At 34.0% G+C, this 16127-nt stretch overlaps 2 protein-coding genes across 2 annotated transcripts; both read left to right on the top strand.

Annotated features, from left to right (window-relative positions):
* Positions 1–5107, top strand: LOC130655033 (coadhesin-like). The gene is made up of 15 exons (XM_057457734.1): positions 1–196; positions 343–534; positions 832–1011; positions 1117–1311; positions 1402–1596; positions 1671–1859; positions 1932–2120; positions 2208–2399; positions 2492–2686; positions 2759–2953; positions 3233–3418; positions 3497–3688; positions 3766–3909; positions 4434–4682; positions 4891–5107. Exons 3-12 carry the CDS (start codon positions 999–1001, stop codon positions 3631–3633), a joined length of 1686 nt encoding a protein of 561 aa, XP_057313717.1. The 5' UTR covers positions 1–196; positions 343–534; positions 832–998; the 3' UTR covers positions 3634–3688; positions 3766–3909; positions 4434–4682; positions 4891–5107.
* A 4663-nt stretch (positions 5108–9770) lies between these two features.
* Positions 9771–12011, top strand: LOC130653830 (adhesion G-protein coupled receptor G2-like). Its single transcript, XM_057456334.1, has 4 exons — positions 9771–10497; positions 10767–11035; positions 11401–11467; positions 11550–12011. Exons 1-4 carry the CDS (start codon positions 10469–10471, stop codon positions 11959–11961), a joined length of 777 nt encoding a protein of 258 aa, XP_057312317.1. The 5' UTR covers positions 9771–10468; the 3' UTR covers positions 11962–12011.
* The last annotated feature ends 4116 nt before the right edge of the window (positions 12012–16127 follow it).

Genomic DNA, 16127 nt, shown 5'->3' with positions numbered 1-16127 from the left:
TGGGGAGGGGAGGGAGGGGACACGGCGGGGGTTGGGGGGTTGGGGCGGATCCGGACATTCGTAGGTGCTAACGGATTTTATAGACTCTTCTATCGTTGATTTGACGTGGATGGCCTATAATTTGACGTGGAATGGTAAAGTGCCAACGGGGTCTGTCCTAACATCGGCATTTTCCTATCTCTTGGTGCTTGTCCAGGTAACGCTTGTTTTTTTTTACACCCACATCAATATGTCTGTATATTAAGAATATAGTCTTTAATCAAATGGTGAAGGTTAAGTAAAAAATAATAACGAGAGTCAAAAACGTAACTATACTATGTCAAACTGTTTCCATTCGCTTAGCTAATGGTGCATGGTCTTCTTGGTCAACATGGACACGCTGCGATCAGACATGCAACAATGGAACACAATATCGAAATAGAAGTTGCATAGCTAACCCTTTAGTACTTGGTGGCAACGAATGTCATTTAGCTAATGGTTCTATTGGTCGATATGAAATAGAAACACAATCGTGTTTTACAAAGAATTGTCCAGGTGAGTTCGAACATTGGTGAACAACAGAACTAGATTTCTTCGACAGATATACCCGTCTAACGAGCAGATGGCCGTTACAATACTACGTGTATTTCTCACTTATGTAGGATCTCTCACTGATCGTGATTGCCATAACTTTTATAACACAACAGAAAAAATTACAGTGCGAAGTGTTTACATCATACAGGAGAACATAATTATTTAATTATATTAAGGCAGTTTAAGTTTGATATGTGCTATGTTGATGACAGGTGATATTCGGTTGTATTTCTAATATTATTCATACGTTTCTTAAAGCTGTTAGTACGTGGGGAACTTGGTCATTCTGGTCAAGTTGTTTTCCTTCCTGTGGTAATGGAACACAATATCGGAACAGAACATGTAAAGCAGTTGATAGAACAGGCTGTATTTTGACAAATAGATCAATTGACTTCTATGAATTAGCCATAAGAACGTGTTATCAAATGGTATGCCCAGGTATGCGCTTATGCTTTTATAAGTGGAAACAAATCACTGCACCACTTATTATGAAGGAACTTACTGCGTTATTATATCTATCATTCTTGATTTTTTTATAAACAGTAAATGGTGGTTGGGGTCCTTGGCACAATTTGACAGAGTGCTCAGTGACTTGTGGTAAAGGCTACTATCATCAAAAGCGTTTGTGCAACAACCCTGCTCCCAAAGGGAAAGGAGAAGAATGTCAGCTAGTAACAACTGATGAGTATGGTTTGTGTGAAAATCGCACCCTTGCTTGTAATTGTCAACCTTGTCCAGGTATTTATATAAATTTATTTGTAATGGAAATGTGGATGGGTTAATTATGATTCCTTTTTAATTATGTTTTGCAACCTAAACACATTTTAGTTATTGGACTGTGGAGCACATGGAACAGTTGGAGCGAGTGTTCAGTAACATGTGACCTGGGACAAACAAGACGCAATCGCACTTGCAACAACACTTTGGGACTTTACGGGAACGTGGAATGCCTGTTGAGCGATAACATAACTCTGACTACATATGAGACACAAACTAGAGACTGTGGAGGAAATTCTTGCCCTAGTATGGTAACTTCTAAGATACGCTTGTCTTACGCTTATAGCAAAAAACGTAATAATTGAAAAATCTTTTTATAGTTCATGGTGAATGGGGAAGTTGGACAACAACAGAATGTTCAACATCCTGTGGAAATGGTACTTTAAACAGATCACGCAAATGCAATGATCCGGAACCCCAATTTAAAGGACGGAATTGTCTTAAAACAGATAACACGTCTTCGTTAAAAGAATTCACAACAACTCCTTGTAATTTACGACCTTGTCCAAGTAAGTGTTACACAAATTTCTAAAGAAAAAATATTCTTAACATTGCATTGTGAATTTGATCTGATTTTATAGTTCATGGTGAATGGGGAAGTTGGACAACAACAGAATGTTCAACATCCTGTGGAAATGGAGCTTTAAACAGATCGCGCAAATGTAATGATCCGGAACCTCAATTTGGAGGACGGAATTGTCTTAAAATAGATAACACATCTTCGTTGGAAGAATTCGTAACAACTCCTTGTAATTTACGACCTTGTCCAAGTAAGATAAACTTGCTTTTTATAAAAGCGTTTTGATTTAAACGCATTGATTTACGTAAATCTTTTTAATCATTTTTACTGACGATAGTTCATGGAGAATGGGGAGCTTGGAGTTCATGGACCACATGTGATAAGACTTGTGATCAAGGCTTAAGACAGCGAAACAGGACATGTGATTACCCTTCTCCTCAATTCGGAGGCATGGAATGTTTGTTGAAAAATGGCACACGAGACCAAGAGGAAAACGTATTTGTTGCATGTAACGAGATGGTTTGTCCGGGTATTTTATTTTTTGGTTGAATTAAATTACAAATAAAGTCAATTCCTGAATTGGACAAAAAAAACATAGTTTAACTTTTGATTTTCTTAAAGTGAATGGAAAATGGGGACTATGGAAAAACGTAACTGGCTGCTCAAGTACTTGTGGAGGAGGGTTCTATACCCAAGAAAGAGTTTGCGACAGTCCAGCACCAGTGGGGCTTGGAAACCCTTGTGAATTTATCACGTATGACGGCTATGGTTTATTAGAAAATCGAACATTTGCTTGTAATACTCAGCTCTGTCCAGGTAATGCATACTTTTAAAGACTTAGAATAAATAATTAAGCATTTTGTTCGAATAAATACTAACATTATTTAGTCCATGGAGGTTGGAGCTCTTGGGAGTCGTGGAGTTCTTGTTCTAAATCTTGCGACATTGGATTTAAACGACGTAACAGAAGTTGTAATAGTCCTGAACCACTTTTTGGTGGTAAAGAATGTCTTTTAAATAACACTGTTGGCACTGGTTTAAGTGAATCACATACACGTGAATGCCGATTGAGAGACTGTCCAAGTAATTTATTATTATTATTATTAATATTATTATTACTATTATTATTGTTGGTATATTTTAAACACTAAATTGAGTTAAGTCTATAGAATTTGTTTCTAATTTCATTTTGTCCGACTACACGGTCTTTTTTTATATAAGGAACCATTTTAGAAAAGAAATATAAAAAACAAAAATAAGCTTGGTTCTCTTTAAAAACGTACTTCACATTTTTTTTTATTTAATCAGCTCTCTCTGTCCAAAGTAACGTAATTGATGTGCTTTTTACTTTTTAATTCATAGTTGATGGAGAATGGGGTAGTTGGACAAACACGCCTTGCTCAGTTACATGCGGAGGAGGTGAATTAAAACGAACTCGTCAATGTAATAACCCTCCTCCGCAGTTCGGTGGAATGTGTGTTACTAACAACGATGATCGAATGTTCAACGAATCTCTGACCGAAAGTTGCAATAATGAACTATGTCCTGGTGAGAATAATGCATTACGAGTGTGGTAAATGGAATCTTAGAAAACTTAGAATGCAATTTATGTCTTTCATATTTCAGTGAATGGAAGTTGGGCTGCTTGGTCGACGTGGACGAGTTGTTCGCTCACCTGTGGTACTGGTGTGAGACATAGAAACCGACTTTGCAATAACCCACTACCAGTTACCACTGGACTAGAATGCCTAAAGAAGGATTGAGCATATAATAAAAGTGAAGAAGAAAGCAAATCTTGCTTCATTATGACTTGCTTAGGTACTTATAAAAAACGAATTTTGGTTAAAACTTCCTGTTAAGAAAGTCATTGTAATTTTTTTTAAAAAATATTTTAGGTCCACATGATTGTACATTCGAAAGTGCTTTGTATACGAAAACTTTGTGTCAGTTTCTGCTTGGCCCAGGCTTAAATCGATGGCAGCTTATTACAGGAGCAACACCAACAATTAACACAGGACCCTACCACGATCACACTTATGGTAAGAGCATATCTCTATAATAATAGCCGTCGTCTGTCTGTCTCTGCGCGGACCCCCCGCTGAGTTAGAAAATGATATTGCGGAAATACGAATATCAAATGCGATATATTTTCATCCACTTTGTTGCGGTGGGTAAATATAAACGATGGGCAAACCCGTGGATTATTCCACGGCCAACGACTAGTCTATATTATAATACCCGTATACGTCCGTCTGTCTGTCACGCAAAATGGTAGCTTAGCTGCGCAATCGCAAGAAGCACACAATGCGGTATAAAAAGGACGGGCGAACCCGTGGATTTTCCACGGACTAACGACTAGTACTCAACTATTTACAGGCCATTTTTTGTGTAAGAAAAGTACACTTAAGTTTAGACTGCTGTTTGTGCTAATCTAAGAGCAGATCTCATAATGCATCATGACGTATTTAAATATAGTTCCCAAACTTACCTTGTAGGAGACAGCCGAGGTTATTATTTATACTTTGAATCTTCTTATACTGTACCGAATTTACTTCAACCTTAGCCAAGCGATGAGTCATACTTTACTCTACAAAATCTCCCGCCATTTTCTGGGCCACGTTGCATGACGTTTTGGTTGCACATGTTTCAAAACACCACCTTACCATTCGTTGATCCTGGTGAATTTCGCGTAGAGCAAATAATAGGAACACAACCACCAATAGAGAAACTTAAGCACACTGATGAACTTCATATAAATGATTGGGTGCAACAGAAAATTGATTTGGATCAATCACCGACTGATACATACGAGGTTTGCTTAAAAAAACTTTTAAAGATGCGTTTAATTCAACAACAAGTCGATAAAAGTTATTTCAGTGATGTGAAATCGCTCTTCCCTATGTGTTTCGCTTTCTTTTATTTAGATATGTTAAGTCAAACATACCTAATGAACTGAAGCCTAACCTATAGGTTGATTTCTTATATATGATAATAGTGCAAGAAAAATGTCATTCTTCTAGATTCGATTTTATGCAAGGAGAGGAAGTTTTGCTGGTGACAGAGGTGTTGATGACGTTTTCTTCTACTCGTCGTCATGCGCAGATATTCCAATGAGTTAGTAATCAACCGAATATCCTCTAAAATAGAATTGTACTCTGATAAAATTATGTTGCCACGTTGTATTATTTGTAAAAACATTTTATTTTTTTATGTTAAGCAATAACCTAATAATTTGAATTTGCATATTTAATATTGACTTGTTGATGTATCTAGTTTTTTGTAAATTTGAAAAAAGAAAACATCAATTGCAAATTGAGCAGATCGAATTCCCAAGAAACGACAAGAAAGTAAAAATTAATACAAAAAACTAAAGCTAACAACTAAAACTAAAGTTAAACTTAGTGGCGCGTGGCCTTGTGGTTATGGAGTTTGCTTCGTAATTACAAGGTCCGTGGTTCGGTCCACAGCGCGCGCATGTTTAGCAAGTGCCTTTACTACAGCTACGGGTCAACCCATGCTATGTGAGGGAAATTGGGTAGGTATTTGCCTGTGTATACTTAATGTATACTTTCAGAACACAGGACCCACATTGATAACAGTGTTTCCAACACTAAAGTAGCTATGTAAGTATTCGGACTAATAAAAAAAGACTAGATATTCTAACTTCCACAAATTTAAATAACATAGAGAACCTCTAAACATATTTATTGCAAGTTGAAATTGCCTGCATGTTTGTCCAATCATAACATCGGAATAATTTAAAAAGTTAAAAACAAAAATTCGGTGGAAACTGTCTCTCTGAAGCGAACATCTGAATAAGATGGTCAGTTTTTTTTAAGAGGACACCTCTATAATGCGGGCATTCCATAAACTTCCGATCCCGCATGAGTATATTACCTATTCATTTACTTTTTCCCGATACTCTTTACATCAACTGGTAATTTAGTAAGAAAAACAAACAGATCTATATCAAATATGGAATTTTTTTTGGTATAAACCTCTCTAAAGTGGACCAACATTTTTGTCCTGTGAGTATACGCTTAGAATAGTTTTCATTGTATGCACAAAACAACAGTTTCGATCATAGAATAATGTAAAGGCCCTCATATTTTGTGTGGGTGTTTATCACCTTCAGTCTTAATAGCTATTGTCATGAAAATGATTAATCCTCAATTATCACAACCAAAATACGATTCTAATTAAAAAGGATAGATATTGCTGCATATTACATTGTTTAATTCAGAGAACTTCAAAGAATCTTTAAGACTTGAGAAAGCGAGCTAACTTAATCCATGAGGCCTGGTAGAGAATACGATATTGAAACATGTTGAAAGGACATGAAATTAACATTTGATCATAGCAGCTGTAAGTTCATTGGACGTCTTCTTTCATGGTTAGGGTTGCTTCCTTTAACCTAGCATTTCAGTTTTCCACTTAGCTACTTATTTAAACAACAACCTTACAATAACTAAGTAGGCTCTAATAACAAAGAGTACATCAGTCTCATCTGTCAGTCATTATCACACATAATTATAATTTCGGAAATTGGACTTTTTAAGACCAAAATCTATATGATGGAGTATGGACGATATATAATATTGGTAAATATTAAAAATAAACATACTGATAAATTATACTTAATAAAGTTTATGTGTCACTAAACGACTAATATCAGCTTATTATAACACGCGAGAGTATATAGGTGATCTAATAACAGGTCAGTCACTTAAGGCTCACACAAAAATCCGAAAAGATCTTTAATGAAGAAGCGCATAATATTCAGCTACCAACAACAGGATAAATTGTGTTATTAATCCTGTTGGTAGCTGAATATTATCACGTAACGGAAATAAGGTAGCAGATTTTGGAGCACAATAATTGGGATAGGTGAAGAAACAAATATTCTCCAAAGTCATAATGATATGGCAATATTTTGATTCTTTATTGAGAAATAAATCAATACTTTGATTGAGTATTTTGATACTTAAACCCGTGGGAGAGAATTTTTCCAAGAAGGTAAAAAAACAATTCAACATGCTGTTTCCTTTAAGATTCTCAACTTGCAAACAAAGCTTGAAGCCTTGCCTGTACGACTAAATCTAAAATGTCATGTTGTGTGCAAGGGTGAAAAAGACCAGTAGGCTGTCAATTTGTTTTTCCTACTGTCACTAATTGTCAATGCGTGGTAATGTATCGACATTTGACCTTTTTTGATAAGGCTTTAAAATAATGCATCATAAATTCCATGTTTAATTGCATGTAATAATTGTGAATCATCTCTTATGCGCATCCTTTGTATCCATTTTCACGACATCGACGTGATGTAATCACTCTTTATTGTATTTGATGTTTTTTACCCAAGGTTATATATTATGGCTTTCTCATTTATATCACTGACAGATTAGTAGCACCTCCAACATATGAGATTGCATTTTTTAACAACCTTTCATCATAAATTCGCCGAAAGTATCTAACTTTCATAATTAAAATTGAACTGGTTTTCACATACAAATAATGAACCTTATATATCTTTATATTAATCTGATTTGGAAAATAGACGTCCCAACGTTAATAAGTGGACTTTGCGCAAAGTGAACAAGTTATGGTTCTTAATTTAGATTATTGTTTGTTAGAACTGCCTGTTCATTTTTTTATATATATGTTACAGTATTGTGAGAAATTCGGGAATTATGTATATTAACAGGTTATTACGCATAATAGTAATAACCCTCACCCTTAACCCTTATACATAACGCCCGGGAAATATGCATAATTTCTAATTTCTAATTTTTCATTTTCCTCCTAACATATATATAGAGTTAGAAAAATGTCGTTAGGGATTAGTAACAGGTTTTTATTTGTGTTTTTTTGTGCAAATTGTAGCGGGAGACATCTTTTCTATAACACGTTTGAACACAATCGTGTGTTTTTTGAAAAAAAAATGTATAAAAATCGGTTATCCAAATACTATATATTTTAGTGAGTAGTACCAAAAATAAATAGTGCAGAAAAAATCTAGTGTAGCAGAGAAAGCTGTGGAACAACGGATTATTTGGGTGGTGTAGACATTGTTAAATTGGTTTTTTAGAGTGCCCTGTACTATCTGTTGGGACATCTCTTGTATGATTGCATAGCAACAGCAGGGCAGGGGCAGAAACAACAAAACTGTAACACACTTTTAAACATGGAAATTGGGGAAACACCATTCTACTCCATTTCACATTTCACCTTATATGTTGTTGTCACATCCTTGACCACAAAGGGTCAACATGTTGCAGTATTTTTAAGAAAAACAATAATTACATGGAAAATCTGTTACGACACAATTTTACAAGAATTTTTAACGCATAGAAACCGGCATGTAATTTGTGTGGCTTTCTGACAAGCATAATTGTTGCAATCAATTATCAATCTAATGAGAGTCAAATAGTTATCTAATAAGTAGCAGTAAATAGGAAAACCTTTCTCAAAATTCAAACCAACTTGTTCAAATCAAGACAACATGCAGATTTTAATGATGATTTGTATTCTATTGTTTTGCTGTAGCAACGTTGAAAGCTTTAAGATTCCAAAAACATTACCAAATATTCCTGACGTTCCAAATATTCCAGCTACGCCATCAGTTTTACCTGCAAATGTCTCCTTTACAAAAACAAACATTACTATACCAGGTTAGTACAAATTGGTTTTTCTATATTTCTTTATTGCGAGTGGTTGAATAAGCACTCCTTTTTCAATAAGTGCGCCCTAAGGATAAATAAAAATAATAAATGCCCTCTTAAGCTAGAGGGAGTCGCATTTTGGAGCAGAAAAAAATCTTGAAACATATGAGAGGCGAAAGCAACATTAATAAGAGCAGTTTTAGTATCTTAAATATAGTTAGGCAATTTTTTCGCCATAAAAATGTCTCAAATTGCAGGGTTTTTATTGGGTATATTTACCGGGAAACGTCTTTTCCAAAAAAGCTAAAAATATTATATATATAAAAAATTACGTAATATGCAATCTTCTTTTAGATACATTCGTAGATCCCTCTAAAAACATTCCAGACTTCTTCACGGGGTTTGATTCGGTAAGTTATTGCTTGTTGTCTATTATACTCGTAAATTTTTAATGTTGGAAAATTATTATTTAACTTGGTTGATATGTTTTAAAAAAAAGTGTTAATTAGACTTCCTCTATTGTGTTAAATGTAATTGTGTAAAATACAGAACCGCTATCAATTCTTCAAAGTATAATGTCGGAAAATTGACGACATCTGTTATCATCATTCGACTTTTCTTGACCTATTGCACATGCGTCATAGCAAAGCCGGACAATAACTGCGCTATATGAAGTTTGTATGTATTTTTTAGAAAAGTTTGTGCACAAAACGAGGAGAAACTGGCTGTCAATCAATCCAAGAAGCTGCTCATAAATTTATAAATCGTTTTAAGTTTCTAAATGTAACATCTCCTATTGTGTTTGGACAAGCAGAGAAATATTTTACTGATCTTGTGGAGAGTTTAGATGTCAAGTTTGACACAGATAACCAGGTAATTCATCTTGAAAATCTCGCCTTACAATTAGTTAATCGTTAATCTAAACAGTCCATCTAAATAGTTTTTTACAACAAATACTAAAATATTCCAAATGAGAATACTTGTTATTATTGAAAATATTTTGTTGATTCCATATAGGTCTTTAGCGAACTGTTTCAGATAGCTAGCATGCTACTGAACTGTAACCTATCCACCATTGTAGAATCAGATGAAATTTTAAATACATCCACAAAGTTGCTGACGTCTTTGGATTTACTTGCTACAAAGATTGGGTTTTGGTTAGTTAACAGTGATATACCATCTTATTCATTAGTGAAAGAAAATTTAGCTTTCACTGTAGCTAAAGTTAACCAAAGTGAAGATGTCCATGTAGTGGGATTACAAACAATGAATGGATCTCTTGGCATATCAATAACTGAAATTGAACATGGGAATGAAGATGAAGTAGCCAGTTTCATTGTTATTCCAAAGGAAGCTTTGATAAAAACAAATGGAACATTTGTACACACATTCTGTTTTGGAAAAGGCTATTATTTTATGAAACGTCAGCATATGAAACCACCAAGCATAACAAGTGGACAAAACAGCCTTAGGTTGCAAAGCAGTGTTTTTTCTGCAACTATTGGGAACAAGACTGTGTCAAACTTAGAGAATCCTGTAAAGATATCATTTAGGAAGGCATCAAACTATATTGGCAACGAAACTTGTCAATACTGGGACTTTAATAAAGGTAACTTTAAACTTTGTGTCTTTCCCTTTCCTTACCTCACCACGTATTTTACACCCACCAGTGTAAGAGATCCATTTTCCCATATTATCTCAGACTATGTAACTTATTACTTATTTGGTGTTATTAATTCAAATTTTAAAAACAGATGATTGGTCGCAAGAAGGCTGTACTACACTACCCTCTGCGACAGGAGACTTTGTAACATGTCAATGCAATCATTTGACAAACTTCGCATTAATCTTAAACATCAACCAAGACTTCAATAATCCGCTCACGCTGAAATTGATTACATGGATAGGTTGTGGAATATCTATTGCAGCTTTGTCGATGACTATTTTGGTTTTCGTTCTTGTCAGGTGAGGATGTTATTTTAGTTAAAGTACCATTCCAGAATAGTTTCTCTGAAGACATTCCATGAAATAGAGTATTGAATGAGATAAAAACGTTAAGGGGGTTATGGTCCTTTATTGATAATAGTTATTTCTACATATGAACGAATGTACCTGCTTCACTCGATCGTTTTTAAGGAGCAATAAAAAAAGGGGAAAATGTATGCCAATTCAAGGCAACAATAATTCATGTTGTAATAAAAATATCTAAACGCCATTTAATTATTATTTTGTAGAAAATATCGCCAGAACCTTTCATCTAAAATATTGGTGTGTTTATGTTTATCTCTACTCATTACGATGGTAATTTTTCTGGTTGGGGCTGAAAGAACGTCTTCAAGGTCAACTTGTCAAGTCATATCAGGATTGATGCAATATTTTCTCTTGGCAACATTTTGTTGGACAGCTGTTGAAGCTTTTAATCTTTACATGAATTTTGTGGTGATATTCCATGCTTCTAAACATGAAAATGGACTGTTCCATAGATTGGCCAGTATTGCTTGGTGTAAGTGATGTAAAGCCTTAACATTTTGTGTACTGGCTACCCTAGTACAGTATTTGTCTAGCAAGCATTTGTAATTTTATCAACGTATTACAAGTAGTTTAATCAAACGCAATGTTTGCTTATACTCTGGCGTAGTTAGGATGGCTCACACCAAGTTGCCCATACCAACTACAATTTTTCTTAAATTTTCAGTTAAAAAACAGTCTATTTTTGTAACTGTGGTCAATTTTTCATCCCTCAAGCAGTTCTTATAAATAGTTTTTATTTTGTTCAATAGTTACGTCGCAAGAACCAGAACTATCCAAACATCAGTATTAACATTTACTTAATTTGTCATATGTCAACCAAATGCATTTTTATTTCAGGCACACCTCTTGTGGTTGTGATTATTACAGTTGGAGCAGGTTCTGATGAGCTGGGTAATGATGATTTGTAAGTCATTAAGTCATTATCAGTATAAACTGCACTATGTAGTAGTCTCAATTATTTATCGTTCTATAACATGAATTCATAGGTGTGTTGTCCATGGGTATGCATTCTTCTTTGGCTTGCTTTTACCCATATGTCTCATTTTAATGGGAAACGTGATAGTATTGATTTTTGCTCTGAGAGGAATGAGGACACCGAAAACAATCAAAGGAGTAAAAGATAGACATGAACGCATTCTACAGCTGTGGAGAGTCTTTGTATGTTCAACAATACTTGGCTTGACATGGGCATTCGCTGTTTTAGCCATTGGTGACTTAAGAGACATTTTTCAATATTTGTTCTCGATTTTTAATTCATTACAAGGCTTTATAATATTTCTTATCTTTGTGATTGCCCATAAGGATAAAAGAAAGGAGATCTTGAAAGTGCTTTCGATGAGGTCATATGGAGGACACAGACATTCAATGTCAGTTAAAAGTTCTTCTTCTGGTGAGTAAAATTGTTATTGCAAGTTTTAGTAAGTAACTAGAAAGAGGATTCTATTTATTCTTGATGCTTGATGCATAATAATTTTGTTTCTTCGTTTTAGGCTTCGACAAAGGAAATTCTCATAAGTAGGTAGCTAAACCACAAATGCCAGGATGTATGCAGTGTATGGAATATCTAAAAACAAAAAATAATAATGAATTACAATATACCCATATGGTGAGAGATGAGTTCACGAAAGGTTGTGCGCCATGAAAGGACTGATACACTGTGTGAAAAGAACATTGAATAATGGATAATGGATAAATATTACTGAAAAATTATTGTATTACTTATCCAACTTTCAAACGCAAACGGAATAAAATTGCATTTGGCAAATTTACGCGCCGAAATCTTACGAGTTCAGTTGTATTCCAATAAATTTTAACGTTGATACAATTGTAAATACTGCTTTTGAAGATCTCAAGGTCGCAATTTACTTCAACAGTTTTATGAGCAGAGAAGTACAAGAGGCACATCAATCGAATTCAAACAATCTCAAATAATTAAGAACGGAAAAAATAATGGCAAGATTATGCAAGATAAATTTTTAATTTCTTTATAGCGGAAGCACAAAAAATTTTGAATGTATATTATGTAATTACAATACGATTTAAAATGACAATGTTTATAATTATGATGTTTTTGGATCTCTAAGCAACAATGTTCTGAAACATTATTCCTAATCAGGTCAGTCCATATCATTTGGAATGGATGCAATAACATCATATGTGCATGATTTGTGCGCAAACCTGACTTTCCCTTTAGTTAAAATATCTATCAATATCTATGTTTACTTCACAAACTGGAAGGTTTTTTCTGCGACCAAGACTTACAGACAAAGTTATAAAAAATCTTGCTAAGTTCTGTTCCGACAAAGTTCCATAGTTCCCGCCAGAATAAATATGAAGTGACGAAAAAAATTTATCTGTGATTGGCACTAATGAAATTTTCTAGACTATATTCGATCTTCAAGTCGCTTCTAAAAATAGTCTTAAATCTCCAATTTATTTCTAAAATTGTACAGGCTGTTTTGTGATCATACACAAATTTTAAAATTGCAATTAACATACCATAAATTAAAAGTTCATCTAAATATGAACATGACAGTTTTACACTTATTTTACTTATCTTTTAAATGTCAAAGAAAAAAAATATATAAACCCATCCTATCGTACTCCTACCGTCAATGTGAAAAATCTGTTTTGATCTTTCTATAATCAGCGACTGAAAATATATTTTTTATAAAACATCACATGATTAACTAGCCGAAATACACACGCTTGAATTTAAAAAATAGGCAGGTAGGTTTTAAGGTTTCGTTTTCTCTTTTGTTTTTTTGTTCTTTTCTCATTAAACAAGTCTCTTTGAGTATTACACTTAACAATTCATTCAGCAAGGGCCTCAATGAATATTTAGGAATTAGGAATTGTAATTCTGATTGGTTTTATGAATAAAATTAATGTATGATCTAATACTATATTCTCCCAACTCTATCACATATAATAAAACTAATTTCCATTCCTCCTTTAATCTTCGCCTCAAAGGAAAAAGAATGACTAAATATTAATTTAACACATTTTCATGATATAATTCTGAAACATTTACTGCTGATTTTTGATAAAGTTTTTGTCAGGTAGACTTTCCCAATTCCAATTGCCTCGTGTAAGAATGTCTTGTAAAGAGAAACCTGTTGTGCACACTTTTGTTGTGAAGGCAGATTTTAAGGAATAACCCTTGAATTGTGCTTTATCGATTTGAGCCTTTTTCAAACAGGTCTTCAACCACCCTGCCGCTGTTACTCTAACCACTTCCTTGTGGGGCTAATGAAACTAAACAATGACTAAGTTCGTGTAGAAATAGGCAAAGATTTCTATTGTTTTTATAACCATAGTATATCGAAATTCGGAGTTGCTTTTCCAGCTTTTAAAAGTTTACTGAAAATAAAAGTTACACACGTTTCTGACATGGCCATGAAGCGAATATCTAATTGATGGAGTTCAGATGCACTTAAAGCAGATGTCAAAGCTAGGCTAATAATTTTGAAGTAATCAATTTTTTTGACAATTTCTTATGTTGTGGAAGTTGCTTCAGGTATGTTAACATGACACCATTAGCACTAATTCTAAATGTGTATCGGTAGAAGAAGTTGATCCTTGCAACCTTTTGTTAACCGATCATGGAAAATGGGAGAAAGGAAAAATGTCGAAAAAGAGGCAAACATTGTTGTATTGCATCCGTGCTTACCTCGTTGAATCTGGTTTCATAATTAGGCTGAAATCTAGTGGGAAATTCGAAAGAAAGAAAAATCTTTCCCGGGTTCTGAATATTTGTTGTTTTAGTTTCCACTCGCTTGAGTTTTTTGATATTCCTTGACTCCCAACCTGCCCTTAATAAATACTCTGCAGTAATTGTGATCTTGTTCATTCATAGAAATGCTCAAATCTCTTTTGGTATGCCTATGATGGATTGTTTTTTAGTTCACCTCCCTTGATTCATTAGGTGGCAAAGCTTAAAAAGCAAAGGTGGCTGCAAATATATTGTCGTTAGCCATCCTCGTCCCCAGGGTTTGTTGCCTATGTCAAAGCCGCTAGCGCTATGTTATAGGCAAAGCCTTTGCGTTGGCAACTTTCAAATTGTTCACCCGCCATTCCAGTTCCATCAAAGTATTTTGATTCACAATTATATTGTTTAGGTAAGAACTTGGATCTGTTGTTGGAAAAATCGAAATTGCATCATGCCAGCAAGACTGTGGATGACAATAGACCTGTTAACTGTGATAGATCCATTATAGATATGTGTGATTCCTAACGTATTTTTTGACACTGGCATAAATTATTCTATCCATGAACAAGGAATAAGTTGTGACTTTTACTAATTTACCACAAACCCTAGGGTCTATTACAATTTCCTTCATTGTACTCCCCATAATCAGCATATCGTTCAAAAACATTATTAGACGTATATTGATTACTCTCAAAAAAAAATTGTGGTTTTCAACAGGTTTTTGTAAATACGAGATACAGGATTCCTATGGTATGCCCTTCCAATAAAAACGGACAAATTTCCCAAATTTGCTCCGAGGAATACAAAGTTATGCGTCCTTGAGGTCTAATTTTCAAATTAAGTCGCCTTCTTTCAGAAGGTTTTTCAGTAAATGCAATTCTTTCATTTTAAAATGATGGTAAATAATATAAGAATTTAGAAATTTTAGATTTATCACAGGTCTGTAACCCCCACATTGCTCCTTTCTTCAACATCTCCTCGATCTCTGTGGTTATCAGAAACTTCTACAGAATTTATTTTTGTTAGGTGAAGCATGTTGTTTTCTTTCGGTTGATTGATTGATTGATTGATTGAGAAACTAAATCTCATAACCCGAAACCACCGAAACCACTCACAACATTTCCAGATACTGCGTGATTTTTAACCAAATGTTTTTAAATATTTCAAGCGACCGCAAGTGGTTTGCCAGTATACATTGTGAGAAAATTATTTATTTTTTATCATCAGATTTACATAATTTAGTTCTTTGAATGAAACGAGTTCCAGAATGTTAAACAAACAGCGCACTTTGCTCGCTAGTTCAATATTTTTTTTCAAAAAGTATATTACAAAGAAATATTTCAGCGAGACTCATTCTGGATGAAAACATGACTAAGGCGGGAAAAGATAAAAATTCTAGATATATCTATATGTTCGAGTCTGTAAATTACACACATGCCGGAAAAATAGCCAGTTTGTTTTTCGTCCCCATCAGCTGGACTTTCGTGTAAGTCACTAAAGTCGAAAACCAACAGCCGTTCCCTTTAATTTGTTTATCATCCAAAATTGTCTATTGTATTATTCACAACTGAACTTCAGTTTATCTTTTTTAGCGTGTTTTGATTTTTTTTTTTTTTTGCGTTTTTTGATTTTAAATTTTAATTAAAATATCCTGTCGGATACTTTTTCAAAAAATTTGTTTTTGTATCTGAAATAAAAGTCATACGAAAAAACCATGATTTAATTGTGCTGAATTATATTTCTTGATCTAAAAATATTTCTCGATTTGAGAAACAATTTTCGGATTTATAATTTTCGGCTCTATTTTAAATATATTTTGACTTTGAAATAGTCTTTTAGATTTGCAACATTT

The sequence above is a fragment of the Hydractinia symbiolongicarpus genome, chromosome 8 (genome assembly GCF_029227915.1).
Source record: "Hydractinia symbiolongicarpus strain clone_291-10 chromosome 8, HSymV2.1, whole genome shotgun sequence".
Taxonomy (NCBI): Eukaryota; Metazoa; Cnidaria; class Hydrozoa; order Anthoathecata; family Hydractiniidae; genus Hydractinia; species Hydractinia symbiolongicarpus.
This window is presented reverse-complemented; position numbering and strand designations above follow the sequence as displayed.